A 15,006-nucleotide genomic window follows, 5' to 3' on the forward strand; every position below is an offset into this window, starting at 1 on the left:
TCAATCCCTCTCTAAGGAATAGCTAGCCATGACATGAGCCACCAATAGTTGCACAATTTGAACTCTCATGCAACTTGTTTTGAAAGCTCTGTCCAATTCTACTCTTTTTATACCATCAGTGGTTTGCAAGCCAATCTTACCCAAGTCGTGTTGAGCTAGCCCTAGTATCTCAACATAATGAAACGAAGATCCAAACTATAAAGGGAGAAAAGAAGGGCAAGGTTAACCCTTAACGGGGAAGGTTTAGGTCGTCCTCTATTAAAATCCCTTGAAGCCTTTTATTTCTCTATTTAAGTTCTTCCATTTTCGATTGAAGTTCTTCAACGCTGCCTTCTATTATAGCTTGAAAATATAGATTTAATTTTAAAAAGGAAAATTTGTCAATTACTACCGCAAATTAATACTACTTTGTAAATTACTACCGCAAATTAAAAAAGTTGTGAATTACTACCGCAAAATTTTTTAAGATGTTGCGATTACTACCAAACCCCCATTAAACCCAACTATGACGTCATTATATCACTTTAACCCATGGTTAAAGCTCTTAACCATGGTCAAACATGGATTAAAGCCCTTAACCGTAACGTCATTATATCCCTAAGCCATTTTCTTTTTTTTGGGGGGGGGGGGGCTGGTTAAAGCCCTTAACCATGGTCAAACATGTTTAAAGGGATATAATGACGTCATAGTTGGGTTTAATGGGGGTTTGGTAGTAATCCCAACATCTTAAATTTTTTTGTGGTAGTAATTCACAACTTTTTAAATTTGCGGTAGTAATTTACAAAGTGGTATTAACGTGCGGTAGTAATTAGCAAATTATCCTTTTAAAAATTACAAAATTAACCCAAATTATGCACTAGAAATGACGAATGTACCCCTTTGAGGTACATAACAAGTATCTCATGTTGAGATACTTGTATTTCCTCAGTCCTGCTTTATATACTTCGTACAAAGTATTTGTACTTTCTTCATTCTCTTTTAAGTGTAATGCTAGAAAATTTATTATCCTACTAATTACTTCTGTTATTTTGCATTTTAAGATTGGTAACTAAAACCTTTAACTATTAAATAGTTACATTTGGTGCAAATATATCCTTTATGGAAAAAAAAAAAAAATCCTTGGAATAATGTAATTATGTTATTACTTACTAATGAACCAATCATATGAAAGATAGGAAATTATTTCAATTGATCAATTACATTGTTACAAATAAAGTACAAAAAATGAAGCAATCTTTAAGCTCGTTACAAGACAGTGATTAGTGTACCGATTGAAGATTACCAAGAACACACACGCACATCTACTTGCACCCCTTTCGACATCAGGTTGATATTGGTATATACTACATCAAATCCAGCTTCAATTCACATCAATAACTTTGTTCATTTGTTTGATGCATTTAAGGATCTCCCTTTACAACACCTTGCTGGATCATGACTATCAGCAGTTTCTTGTTAGTTTTCTGTCGTTGATTATCAACTACTTACTTGGGAATTATCGCTTGTTTTAGCAGTACCTTTCACCCAGAAAGCGTAAGAGGTTAGACCTAAAATAGTGCTAATTATGCACCAAAGTGCATCACCAATGTAATATTTCTCATTGCCCACGTTACAATCGTCGCCATTTGTTCCAGGATAGGTCTTTGCTAAATAATGGCTGTTGTTGAGCATTGCTGTATATATCAATCCAATGAACGCAACCACAAAGGTTAACCTACATTCACAAAGTAGAAAGTTTAGGGTTAACTTGTGGCCGTATTTACATTGTCACATTGAATCACACATGACCAAAAACGAAAAAAATAAAAAATGAGAAAAGGGGACAAATTTAGGAAAAAAATGACATACCAAGAACAAATATAGAAGAATAGCGAGGTTATATAAGAACAACGTTTATAAAAGCGTTGTCCACAGCAGCAGAAACATTTAGTTGCAAGACGTAACACGATTTGCTGAGCTAGTATAAATAGTGCTGCTATTATACCAAGAGCATCTGCCGGACTGCTTGGATATCTACATACCCCTTTTGATTTGGTAACATCTTTATCCTGCGTAAATTGACCGAATTAAGTCTTTTTGCCAAGAAAAAAAAGAAAAAAAAAAAACATCTTTGAGGTTGGGGTAACATTTTTACCTGAACCCTTGTGGCATAAGCAATAAAACTGAAAATTACTGCAAAAACTCCCAGAAGAAGGACAGCCATAGGCAGCAAAACTCTGTTTCTCCGAATCATATTCATCGATGTTCTTCGTTCTGCACCTTTTATTACGTGATTGTAGTATTGAATCGATTAATAATTGAGTAAGAGTTTAATGCATACATATACTGGTACTAGTTAGGACTGGTAATGACAATATGGAAAGGAATAAAAATAATAATGTTCATCTTACCTTGAAAAACAATTCAAGCATCTTGGACAACTAGGCTAGATATTTTTATTTTTTTTAATTTTTTTATTGGGAAGGGGGGAAAGTTGGTTGATAAAGCCATTATTCCTTAATCAAAATGTATGGTGGGCATCAATATTAATTTGAAAAAAATTAGTGCACAACTTACAGGAAGCTCTATGCAGATTCCTTGTTCAGAGAAAGTTCTAACAACTGACCGGGACGATCCTGCTTTCTCTGCCCTGAATCCAGTTCATGGAATATGTTCGATTTACTATCGGGAACATTCTTTCCCATAATCTAAACAGATGATCTACTCTCCTATAAACATGATCTACACATGATACAATTGCACAAATATATTTTCACAGAGAAAAGTACAGCTAATATTGAACTCTGTGCTTGTATTTGTCTCTTAAAACAGATAATCTTCTCTGGACAGGGAACTTTTCTTGCTTTTTCCCCAATTTATCCAGGTAGAATAAAACTTTCTTCAAGGTTATCATTACTTCTTCACTCTCATAACCAAATTCTTTCTCTTGAATTCTGAGCACCCTCTTCAGCAGCTCCAGTAACTCGTCGTCATCCTCTCCTAATCTGGTCTGTATTGACACTAGGCAGTCAAGAGCTTCCCCTACAGTACCAGAAATTTAAAGAGATTAATATTAATCGGCCAATGGACAGAAAAACAAACTAATTATAAACTGACATGTTGGAGATTACGTGTGCAGAAAATAACAGACAATTCAAGTATCAGCTCTATATGGCAAACAAAATTGTAATTGCAGGAAGTATTACAGATAAATGGTTTCTCAGACCTATAACTTCAGAACTTTAGAAGTGAATCAATTTTCAAGTGAAAAGCCAATAATGAACTAAGTTGAAAAAAAAAAAAAAAAACTTACCAACTGGAAGGGACTCTTTTCCAAAAGCTGTCTCACGGATGCGCAAAACTTCAATGGCAAGCCTTTCAGCTTCTTTATCACGTCGTAAGTTAAAGAGGGTAACTGCAAGATGTAGCATAGGAAAGGTGATGGACGGATCATCAGGGCCAACAGACTTCATCATGACCCGCAAAGACATCCTGAGCAAGCGTTCTGCTTCGACATAGTTCTTTGAGAAAGAATAAGAAGTTGCAAGATTTATGAAGTGGGTGGCCAAGCTAGGATGATCTTTTCCTTTAAACTTCTCGGTAATCACCAAGCACTCTTCCAACAGTTCTCGGCCTTCATTACCTCTGAAAATCGCACAAAAATAATTCAACAAATGCAGCTTGAAATCAAAGCCTCATAGGCGATAAAGATATCGGGAAAGAGTCCCTATTTATAAGCTTATTAATTTTTACTAGTGCGGAGTACCATTTTTGAATGAATAGGTATTCATTGCAAGTTTGTAACTTTCAAAATAGCAAAGACAATGCTAAAAATAGTCTAATTTTGGTGATTCTTCCTAATCACTTCAAAAAAATTTGACTTAAATCCTTCCATTATTAAATTAGGGTGATCCTGACATCATATACTCAAACAAGATCGAAGTTCTAAACCATTTATACAATTATACTATGTACTAGAAGTTTCATTTTCCATTTCATCTAAAAAATAGGGAAGCCAATTTATACTTTATCCCAGCAACTATGGTAGATAGCTTCTTGATTTGTAAATCAAACTATACCTTCCGACTATATGAAGTAATTCAGCTAAATCTAATCTCATCTTCTCCATAATGTTGTCATCTAATGCTACATATCCTGAATCCCGAATGACCTGAAGAGCTTTTCTGTATAGGTGAATGGCTTCCTCAGCATCCCCTGTCAGACAAAACACACTGTATTCAGCAAATCTCCCATCATACAGTAGATTTTATGTGGCATCAGGAGGAGCAGTGACATGCAGGGTCACATGGTAATATGATACATATTTGAAATTTGGAAGAGTCTACATTAACTTTCATTACAAATGACAATGTTGTAAATGATAGGTTGGATTTTTTTTTTTTTTTTTTTTTTTTTTTTTTTTTTTTTGTGTGTGTGTGTGTGTTACATTTTCTAGTACAGGATAAATAATAAGCCATAAAATAGTCCAGTGTAGTAGTGTACTAACCCTGAGCAAATTTTACATGGGCAAGGGAGCAAAGAGCCATGCCAGTCCTTCCATCAGTTTCTCCATGTAGCCTTGAATACAGATTCAAAATCCTGCAAATTTTTAGTAACATTGAAGCCAAATATAAGTGAGTTAATTATCTGAATCAAAACCTTCAAACACCTCTACAAACACAATGCAAGACATAATAAAACCTGGTAAACGGAATTTCTGCATCATTAGGCTTCCCTTGCCTTAGGAGGAGATTGCCAAAGCCAGATAAAGGTAACACAAGGTCAAGGCTATCAGCACCATGACTTGACTCCACGATGGTAATTACACGTTCGTAGATTTCTACAGCTTCTGCAGCTCTTCCAACTGAACCAAGATGTTTAGCCAATCCCAACAGTGGCGTGACAAGAAATATACTGTGCTTGCCTATCAAAGACATTCAAACATAACATTAGCTGTTTTCATTTGTCAGCATATCAAGTTGGTCTTACTTTTAAGGTTTATTTAAAGTGAAAAGTTAATTTCATCACCCCACATCAGCAAGAAAGTCATCAAAGTTAATATAATAATATGCAGAGTACCTTACTTCCATTTTGTCTGTACATTTTAGAAGTCTCAAGGATATTGCAATACACAAGATGGTTATTACATGAAAAATATAATAGAAAAGCTGATTTATAGATAAACAAATTGGTCTAGGACCACCCAGAAAAGAGAACAAAGAGATACAAACTTGCGAATTCATGGCATTTTAGGCTTATCATGACTATCCAAAGAGCACGAGAGGAAGGGCACAGCAGAACAATATCTTAAAGCCTAAAACATACTATTTTTCATTCATTTGTTATTCTATAGTATCATTAGGACAGTAAATGAGGCCAAGAAATGCTCGAGAAGCCAAAGCAGCTCAATTTACAAAGTTACATAATTTGTTGTTGAAGTCAGTTTAATGCTTTAACATGGTCACTTATAATAATCACTTAAAAACTCTTAACTGTAATTATGCACCTGATGCACACAAGATGAGCTGGTTATAACATGACTTTAAAAAAGTAAACTAGATTACTAGGATCAATGACTGGCCTTAAGCATCAAGTAGAAGAAGTTAAGTATCAGACCCACCATGTAAGTTCTCCAATATTTTTAGAGCCCTTTGATACATAAGCATTGATTTCTCTGATTTCTCCAATGATGAATACATACTTCCCATGTGTATAAGTACTGAATCCAATAACATTTCATCATCTTTCAAACAATCAACAATCTTGTTCATCTGCCCAATCAAGTAATTAAACATATTAGAAACACGATGTAAAACATATTTCTCCAACACAAATTACACCTTAAGACATAAAGAACTTCAAGGGTTCATGTAACATAAGAGCACTATAAGCTCTATCAGTAAGTTGGTGCTTGGAGGCTGAAATACTGAAGCTCTATGGGTTAAAATAAAGCATAGATGAATGGCCTGAATCTGTCCTACAACTCCTATTGTTATACAAGAAATGTAAAAGATTAGTGGTGACTTTTCAAAATATGTTACAAGATTGGATATGAAGGACAGTCTTTAGTGTTGATAGACCTACACAGCACGATTAACACACAATCAACTCCAGCCCCCACAAACCATAGTCCATGCAAATGTACAAGTGAAGATTTCTTGATAATGGAGATACAAAAAGTAGTAGAGCGAACCAAAATACAACTATTCAAATACAAAGAATGGTTGACTGTACAATTTTGTTGCAAGCATCATTGTCTTCAAATATGAAATCTATTTACCAAGCAAAATATTGTTATGAAAATATCCTAGTCAAAAAAGAAAACTAAAAGGTTCATCTCAAACATTACAAAAGAGGGTAACCAAGAGATTACCGTGTCTAATAGTGATTCAACCATCTTTGAGTTGCCAAGAGCTATATATCCCAAAGCAATAATATCAAGAATAGCAACTTCTTCAATCCCTAAATATCCTGCATCCAACTGTTCTTCTACTGCTTGATAATTTGCTTGAAGTAAATCTATGGCATCACTTCTCTTCCCTGTTGAAATCAAAGTTTTGACTTCGTCAAATAACTCTTGGAGATGCTTCTCAAAATCATTTGCAGTGTTCAAGGGGTGGCTTGAGCTATCAAGCAAAGTGTCAGACCTGTCAAAAATACATATTTAAAAAATGATTATGCCAACTGTAAATGCCATTCCTTCATTACATGTTATATGACCTAGCGCCACTAATTAGCAAAGGATTCGTGACACTTCTTTGGAAATAACAAAGTTAGACTAACAGAAGACATCCAAAGAAGAGGCAGAGGGACCAAAGAGGGTGGATTCTCGCTGTTCTGCGACCATTATTTAGTGTCATCTCTCATGTGAAAGGTCCACCTATCAAAATGGCTAATGTGTAAACCACCTGCTCTCATCAGCTGTTGTCTACCTGTTTGATGGAAAATAGTAGGATTCTACCATGGGTTGCAACTCACAAGCCAAAAAGTTGGAGATGGTGGGGCATTGAAAGGCTGAGGCTTCATACAGAAGCAACGAGGTTTATATATGTCATTCTGTATCTTCCAGCCTTTTAGGGTTCAGAAAGTGGTGTCAATGGGTTTACTACACATATATCAGCAAAATGACTGACATAAAATGCTTAAGCCAAAGCAACACTCTTTTTGTAAACACTCTACTATGTAATCGTTGAGACTACAGCTAACACATCATATAGTGACATTCAATGGTGTCTCTCTAGCCACAAGTATGATATCAGGACACTTAAGCCAGAGCAACACTCCTTTCATAAACACTTTACTATGGAATTGTTGAGGTTACAACTTACACATCATATAGACATATCCACCAACAAGTATGATATCAAAACAATAAATTCAGACTATTTAATTATGGAATGCCCCCATAATATACAGCCACACACTTAATTCACAAACATGCTATACACAATCCATAACCATATTACACTACAGTTCACTCAATATAATGTGGAAATTGAAACTTCTACAAGAAAGAAACTATCACAATTAACCAAGAACAAAACTATATTAAGGCCCCTACCTTTGGAAGTGTGGAACAATAGAACCACGCCCGTTTTTCAGTTCAGCTCCATTGCACATTATTGGTGATACAATCTTAGAACACACACACACCCTCGAAGAATGTGGACGTGCAATGCTTAGACAAGGGACCACATAAAGCTTAACATCACATTTTGGATGCTCAAAATGGATAGGGAAGCATGCCATAGAGTTCAAATTGGAATGAAAGCAAGCATAATTCATCCTGCAAAACTAACATAGCATTAATTTCAACAAATAGGACACGCAGCAAGTACTGATAAGCAAATTCTCACTATAACTAGCAACAGGAAATGAAAACACATAATTGTAAACAAATTAATTATGTCATTCCTTAATCATCCTCTAATATTATAATTACAAAAATTTAGTTTGTATATCCATCTAACTCAGTTTTTTTTAATGTTTCTATAAAATTGAACAGGGATTTATGAAATTGATTAAACATAAAATATAAATCATTCTGGAGAAATTCAATTTTACTTCAAATGAATTACATAATTTGTTCTTTCTATGTGAGGTTTTGGGAACAGAACAAGAGAGAACCCATTTAAGTAAACAAATTTTAAACTTGACCCATTCACATTGACAACTAATAAAATACAACCAGAACAATATTCATACTTTCAACTCAACAAATTCGAAAAAGCTTCTACCTTTGAAACTCACAAATTGAAGAAGAAAAAAACCCCAAGAATGAAAGAGAGAGATACCTGTCAGTAAAAGAGGGAGAGGGAAGAAGCGCAGTTGCCATTGGAGCAGTGAAGCACAGCAACTCAGGATGAGAGATAAAGAGAGAGAGAGAGAGAAAGAGAGAGCGATGGTTAAATGAATAGTGACATAAACACAATCTTCAAGAATGAATTTGGTGGGCCGCAAATTTATTCTCTACAATTTTTCTTCACATGTGATTTTTTATCGTTAGATATCTTTAATTTACTGATAAAAAAAATTAGTACACATTATTATGAATCTAATTAGACCTCATTTAATATATTTTAGTATTTTTTTCGTATAAATTATTGCATATTACGGTCAAATGAATCTAATTAGACCTCATTTGATATATATTTTTCGTATAAATTATTGCATATTAGGTCAAAGTTTGATCAAATCAGACTATATAAGTAAAAATTAGGTAAACTAAGCATGACCTTATTTTGACTACTATTAGATGTTGGCGAAACTCATTGGCTCATGAACTACTGAGTTCAAAAATTATATGAGTTGAGTAACTGAGTGTCACTATACGACTCTAGAAGTTTGTGAGTATGCTTTAAATTTATTTTTCTTAAACTATTCTATTACTCATTTGAACAACTAATCGGATTAAGAATTTAAGAAAGGAAAAGCCACAATATCAGTGTTTAGCTCAGGCGATGTCCCGGATCTATACGTTTAATATTCTTTACTTCAAATTATAGTTATCAAGGTTATATGACTTCTTATTTATTTTCTAATGGACCCGAGTTCAAATAATATTTTTTAACTGACATGTTTTAAATTTTTAATATACAGTATAGATGTGCGAAAACATTAAATATGATTACGCGTAGAGCTGTAAATCGAGTAAATGGGTCGGATAAGAGTGGGTCAGGTTAATTCAGATTAATTCCATAACCTATACGGGTCGGATCCTGCTTGAATCGGGTCACGTCAGGTCATACTTCTTATTGGGTTTGGGCCGAGTTTAGGTCGGGTTAATAACATGTCGGATTACATTCGGGTCGGGTAAATAATTGGTCGGGTTTAATTCGGGTTTTCACGGGTTAAAACAGGTTAGGGTAATTCTCAGGTTCGATTCAAGTCAATAATTTGCGGGTTAGAATCAGGTCGGGTCATTCTCGGGTTTGAGTCGGGTTTGGTTCAAGTCAATAATTTGCGGATTATAATCAGGTCGGGTCATTTTCAAGTCAGGTCATTCTCGAGTTCAAGTCGGGTTCGGTTCAAGTCGATAATTTGCGGGTTATAATCAGGTTGGGTCATTTCCAAGTCGGGTCATTCTCGGATTCAAGTCGGGTTATGATCAAGTCAATAATTTGCAGGTTACAATCAGGTCGAGTCATTTTCAACGGGTTCAACTAACTAAAAATAGATAATCATCATTTTTATCAAGCTAATTATTTCCTTTGACTATAATATATATGACAATATACTAGGGAACTATAGTCTATAATTTAGGAAGATAATTATCTCCTTTGACCATACAACAAATATATACTATATTTAACTCTTAAATTTGAGGATGATGCTCCTTTCTTTTGCTGGCCTGGACCGACTTGGTCTCCCTATACAAAATGCTTTGATCAACAATAATAAGCTAAGGTGGTCTAAATTTCATTTAAGGTGATTTGAAATCAGGTCAGGAACAATTTGGGTTGAATTTAGGTTGGATCAATAACAAGTCGTGTTAATTTCGAGTCGGGTTAGTAATATATCGGGTTGAAATTTTTGGGTTGGGTAAGAAATAGGTATGGTAAAATTCGGGGCGGGTCAATAACAAGTCAGGTTGAATTTGGGTCAGGTCAATAATAAGTCGAGTTGATTTCGGATTGGGTTTGTAGCAGGTTGGGTTAAATTCAGGTCGGGTTAGGAAAGAGTCGGGTTGAATTCAGGTCAGGTTAATTAGTAACAAATCAGGTTAAATTTTGGGTTTTGACGGGTTAAAATGGGTTTGGGTCAATTTTGGTTCAAGTTGGATTCAGTGCAAATTAATTACACTGGCAATTGTAAACTGGTAAATCGGTACAAGTTGTAAACCAATAAATAGGCCGTTTAAAAGCAAATTAAATGGATCCACACACCCAATTGGAGTCCCGTAGAATATTAGGGACCTTGGTAAACATTTCGGCAATTTTTATTTTTGGGCGAAAAAAGTCGAAAATTCCAAAATTGAAGGCTAATATCCACGCTTTTTGAGAAATTTTGGAGGTTTTGGGGCCCGGTGTTGAAAAGTCTTGAAATTCTCTGGGATACATCTCGGGGTCATATAATGCCGTTTGGAACCATATATGATCATTATTTTTTGTCTTAGATATTCGTGATAGGCTTGAATTAATGAAATCGTTTCAAGTTGTAAACTGGTAAATTGGTCGTTTAAAGGCAAATTGGATGGTTCAACCCACCCAATTGGACTACTGGAGGGTATTAGGGACCATGGTAAACATTTCGGCAATTTTTATTTTCAGGCGAAAAAAAATCAAAAAATTTCAAAATTAAAGGCTACTATCCACGCTTTTTGAGAAATTTTGGAGGTTTCAAGGCCCGATGTAGAATAGTATTAATATTTAGGGGATACATCTCGGGTTCATATAATGTCGTTTGGATCCATATATGATCATTATATGTTGTCATAAAGGTTCGTGGTAAACTCGAGTTAATGAAATCGCACTACTAGAAATAGGCTAAATTGCGACGGAATTCTTACGACGGATATGATTTTTCGTCGTAAAGGTGGATATTTGCGACGGAAAATATTTCGTCGCAATTTAGCGACGGAAAATTTCGATTAGACGCTTTTTCCCTCGTAAAATTTACGACGGAAATAAATTCCGTCGTAAATTCTACTGTCATTTTTTCAAAATTGAAATTGCGACCTTGCCCTAAAAAAAAGGGGGAAATAATTGAAAATTAGAGAGAGAAGTGAAGCAGCGCGAGGAGAGAGAGAAAGAGAAGGAGAGAGAGAAGGAGATAGGAGAAAGTCGCGGCGGCGGTGGTGATTTGTTTACGTCGGCGACGCCTGCACATCAGCCGCCGAGAAAGAGAACGGGAAATAGAGAGGAGAAAAAGAACGGGAAAGAAAGAGAGAGGAGAAAGAGAAAGGGAAAGAGAAAGATAAGGAGGAAGGGAGGAAGGTTTCCGGCGATCTTTCGAGCCCTGGTGGTTTCCGGCGAGCCGCCGCGTCTAGGTAAGTGTGTGCAATTGTCAATTATTTTTTTTTTTTTTTGCAAAAAAACTACCGGAATAACATGGTAAAATTTGCTGAACCCACAACGCAGCCGCACCTCCGTCCCCTAGCCGTGACTGAACCCACCGACCCTTGGTTGTTTCCGGCGACGCCCCACCTCCGCCTGACAGTAAGTTGCCTTTGCTTTCCCCCTTTTTTTTCAATTTAATTTTGTTTACTTATAAACCCTTAATTATTATTTTTTTTTTTTTAATTTTGTTGTAGGATTTGTACAATTTTGTTGGTTTAATTGTTAAAACGAAGTGCAGATCTAAAGGTTAGTTACATTACAAACCCTAATATAATGTATATGTGTATCTTACTTTGGTTGTTACATATTCAATAACTTTTAGTTTGGTTAATTTAGTGACATTGGTGATCTCTTATAAGTAATTAATTGCTCCCTTCTCTTTAAAAAAAACAATATAATGTTAGTTTGGTTTAGTTTAGTTTAACATAATGTAGTTTAGTTAAGTTTATGTTAATATAATGTGTTTTAGTTTAATTTATTTTAATATAAAGTACCTTATTGTAGTTTAGTTTTTTTTAGAAATATGTTAGATTAATTTAATACATAAAATGGTAGTTTGGTTTGGTTTAGTTTAATATAATATATTAGTTTACTTTGGTTTGGTTTGATTTGGTTTATATTAATAGTATGGTGTAATGATATGTTTCTCTTGTTTAGTTTAATCTTGATATATTTGTTTAATAATATGTATGTTAGTTAAGTATATATATTTTTTTGAAAAATCATTTGCATAATCATATGTCTAGATACCCGTTCAAGGCATACACATTAGGAGTATGTCTTGAATAGTCCCCGGTTGGGACTGTCCTTGTACGTTTATTCTCACTTAGGTGGTGAATGTATTCCTTTGTTTTAATTCTAAGGAAGATCCTTGCTTGTCATTTCTCTACAATGTTCTCTAGGTACATATATAGGTGTTTCTAATCGCCTATATTGTGTACTCGGGGAACTGTAGGGAGATGCTGCCGGATTTTCCATAGAATTGAAATTCTGGCATACATTCACTAGTGAGATTGAACGTACAAGGATGGGTTAGGTTGGAGTGATAAGGACCCTTGGAAATCATTTCTCTTCTCATTTGCATTTCCATAACAGTTTGATCTACAATGAATATATATTGTGCTTTATGACTAATGTGATTAATGGCATATGTGTTAGTTGTGTAGAATTTGTAATCATGAAACGAAAAGAACGTAGCTGGATGTACGAAAGGAAGGTTGGGAATTCTATTAATCCTGAGTTCTTGAAGGGGGTAGATGAATTCCTTAAATATGTGGAAGATCATCCCGAGAGTAGCAACCCGAATGAAGTTAGGTGTCCATGTTTTATTAAATGCAAAAACAAACGTCTCTGGGATCCAGATACGGTCAAACTTCATCTGTATCGCAGCGGTTTTTTACCTAATTACTACGAGTGGATGTGTCATGGGGAAGGGTTTCCAAGAACTCGTAGAAGGGAGTCAAATGAATATCGTGAAATGGTTTTGGATGCCTTTGGTCAGTCTCAAGATCAAGGCCATTCCGAAGAGCCACCTGTTTCATTAGAGGAGGAGCCTAATGCACAAGCCAAGCCATTTTTTGATTTGTTAAGGGCTTCTGAACAACCGTTGTACGAAGGGAGTTCATTGTCTGTGTTAGAGATGGCTTCTAGAATCACTAGCCTAAAGTGTGAGTATAATTTGCCGTACAGATGTGTTGATGGATTTTCTTCTTTGGTTAATGAAGCGATTCCTAACAACAACCACATGGCCGAGACATTCTATGAGGTCAAGAAAATTATTAAGGGGTTAGAGCTGCCCCATGAAAAGATTCATGCATGCCCGAAAGGATGTATGTTGTTTTGGAAAGATGATGCTCAATTATCTACATGTAGGGTGTGTGGCAACGACCTATACAAGAAGACTTCTAAAGGTAGCTTAGTGCCTTTGAATGTTCTATTTTATTTCCCTATCACACCTAGGTTGCAAAGGCTTTTTGCAACTAAAAACATTTCTGAGGAAATGACATGGCATGCTAAAAATCCTCGAGTTCAAGGCACAATGGCACACCCTAGCGATAGTGAAGCGTGGAAACACCTAGATAGTTGCTTTCCTGAGTTTGCCTCTGAACCTCGTAATGTTCGACTTGGCCTATGTACGGATGGATTTGCTCCACATGGTCAGTTTGGGGGACAATATTCATGTTGGCCTGTCATTTTGACCCCTTATAACTTGCCTCCGTCAATATGTATGAAAAGACAGTTCATGTTTCTTTCGTTACTCGTTCCTGGTCCTAAAAACCCTAAGGGCAACTTGGATGTTTACATGCAGCCGCTCATACACGAGTTGAAACAGTTGTGGGAAGTTGGGGCAAATACTTACGATATTTCGAGAAAACAAAATTTCAATCTTCGAGCAGCCATCCTATGGACCGTTAGTGACTTCCCGGCTTATGGTATGTTATCTGGTTGGACCACAGCCGGTAAGAAGGCTTGTCCATATTGCATGGAGAAAAGCAAAGCATTTTGGCTCGAAAATTATGGTAAGGTTTCTTGGTTTGACTGCCATCGTCAATTCCTTCCGACAAATCATCCTTTTCGAAATAGTAAAAATGCATTTTGTAAAAACAAAGTCGAAAAAGGTTCACCACCTCACATCATGTCAGGAGAGGAACTTTGGGAATGTGTAAAAAACCTCCCGAAAGCAACAGATGGCCCCGAGGCACTGAAACGTGTCAAGAATGCAAAAAAAGGGTGGTTCAAGCAAAGCACTCTATGGGACCTTCCATATTGGAAACATCTGCTTGTTTGTCACAACTTAGATGTCATGCACGTTGAAAAAAACTTTTTTGATCAGTTGATTCACCCTATAATGGACGTGAAAAAGCAATCTTATGACACCCTATCAGCTCGGAATGACATTGTTAAATACTGTAAATGGCCCCAGCTACATCTTCAAGAGGATGATAGAGGAAAAGAATTCATGCCAAAGGCTCCATTTGCTCTTGACAAGGCTCAGAGAAAGGTTTTGTGTGAGTGGGTCAATCAGCTGTGGTTTCCTGATGGTTACGCTTCCAATTTGAGCCGATGCGTTGATTTGCAATCAGGTAAGTTACATGGAATGAAAAGTCATGATTGTCACGTGTTCATGGAGAGGTCGTTGCCCACTGCTTTGAGAGAATTGCTCCCTACCCATATATGGAATGCAATTACAGAGATAAGCCAATTCTTTCGCGATTTATGTTGCTACACAATTACAGTTAGCGACATGGAGCGATTGGAAAAAAACATAGCTGAGATCCTGTGCAAGCTTGAGAAGCAGAGAAGGTTTCCCCCCCATCTTTCTTCAACTCCATGGAGCATTTACCAATTCATTTGCCATATGAGGGCAAGTTATGTGGACCTGTTCAATATCGGTGGATGTATCCTTTCGAAAGGTAAATCAAAGGTCCTTTCTCAACTCTTACTTTCATCTCTTTCATTGATTTCCGTT

At 35.9% G+C, this 15,006-nt stretch overlaps 1 protein-coding gene across 3 annotated transcripts; it reads right to left on the minus strand.

Moving 5' to 3' along the window:
• Nucleotides 1-1,116: 1,116 nt before the first annotated feature.
• On the minus strand, nucleotides 1,117-8,409 carry LOC110738832 (nephrocystin-3-like). Of its 3 annotated transcripts, none has more exons than XM_021919268.1 (12): nucleotides 8,274-8,409; nucleotides 7,541-7,765; nucleotides 6,353-6,626; nucleotides 5,600-5,750; nucleotides 4,681-4,903; nucleotides 4,487-4,578; nucleotides 4,059-4,194; nucleotides 3,293-3,624; nucleotides 2,557-3,021; nucleotides 2,135-2,253; nucleotides 1,849-2,048; nucleotides 1,117-1,714 (listed from the first exon to the last, which is right to left on the minus strand). In XM_021919268.1, the coding sequence occupies exons 1-9, from the start codon at nucleotides 8,312-8,314 to the stop codon at nucleotides 2,771-2,773; spliced, it is 1,725 nt and encodes a 574-aa protein (XP_021774960.1). In that variant the 5' UTR covers nucleotides 8,315-8,409; the 3' UTR covers nucleotides 1,117-1,714; nucleotides 1,849-2,048; nucleotides 2,135-2,253; nucleotides 2,557-2,770. The 3 variants fall into 3 exon arrangements, with proteins under 3 accessions (XP_021774960.1, XP_021774959.1, XP_021774958.1); XM_021919267.1 differs by having other exon boundaries at nucleotides 2,135-2,259; XM_021919266.1 differs by having other exon boundaries at nucleotides 2,135-3,021.
• Nucleotides 8,410-15,006: the final 6,597 nt, after the last annotated feature.

This window comes from Chenopodium quinoa, unplaced genomic scaffold (assembly GCF_001683475.1).
Source record: "Chenopodium quinoa cultivar QQ74 unplaced genomic scaffold, ASM168347v1, whole genome shotgun sequence".
Lineage (NCBI taxonomy): Eukaryota > Viridiplantae > Streptophyta > Magnoliopsida > Caryophyllales > Amaranthaceae > Chenopodium > Chenopodium quinoa.

Excerpts from the sequence above, each read along its gene's own strand:
- LOC110738832 (XM_021919268.1), bottom strand. The coding sequence starts at position 8,314 with ATGGCAACTGCGCTTCTTCCCTCTCCCTCTTTTACTGACAG. Across the intron at positions 6,627-7,540 it reads ATTGTTCCACACTTCCAAAG|GTCTGACACTTTGCTTGATA; the intron begins GTAGGGGCCTTA and ends TATTTTTGACAG. Across the intron at positions 4,195-4,486 it reads CCATGTAAAATTTGCTCAGG|GGGATGCTGAGGAAGCCATT; the intron begins GTTAGTACACTA and ends TTTGTCTGACAG.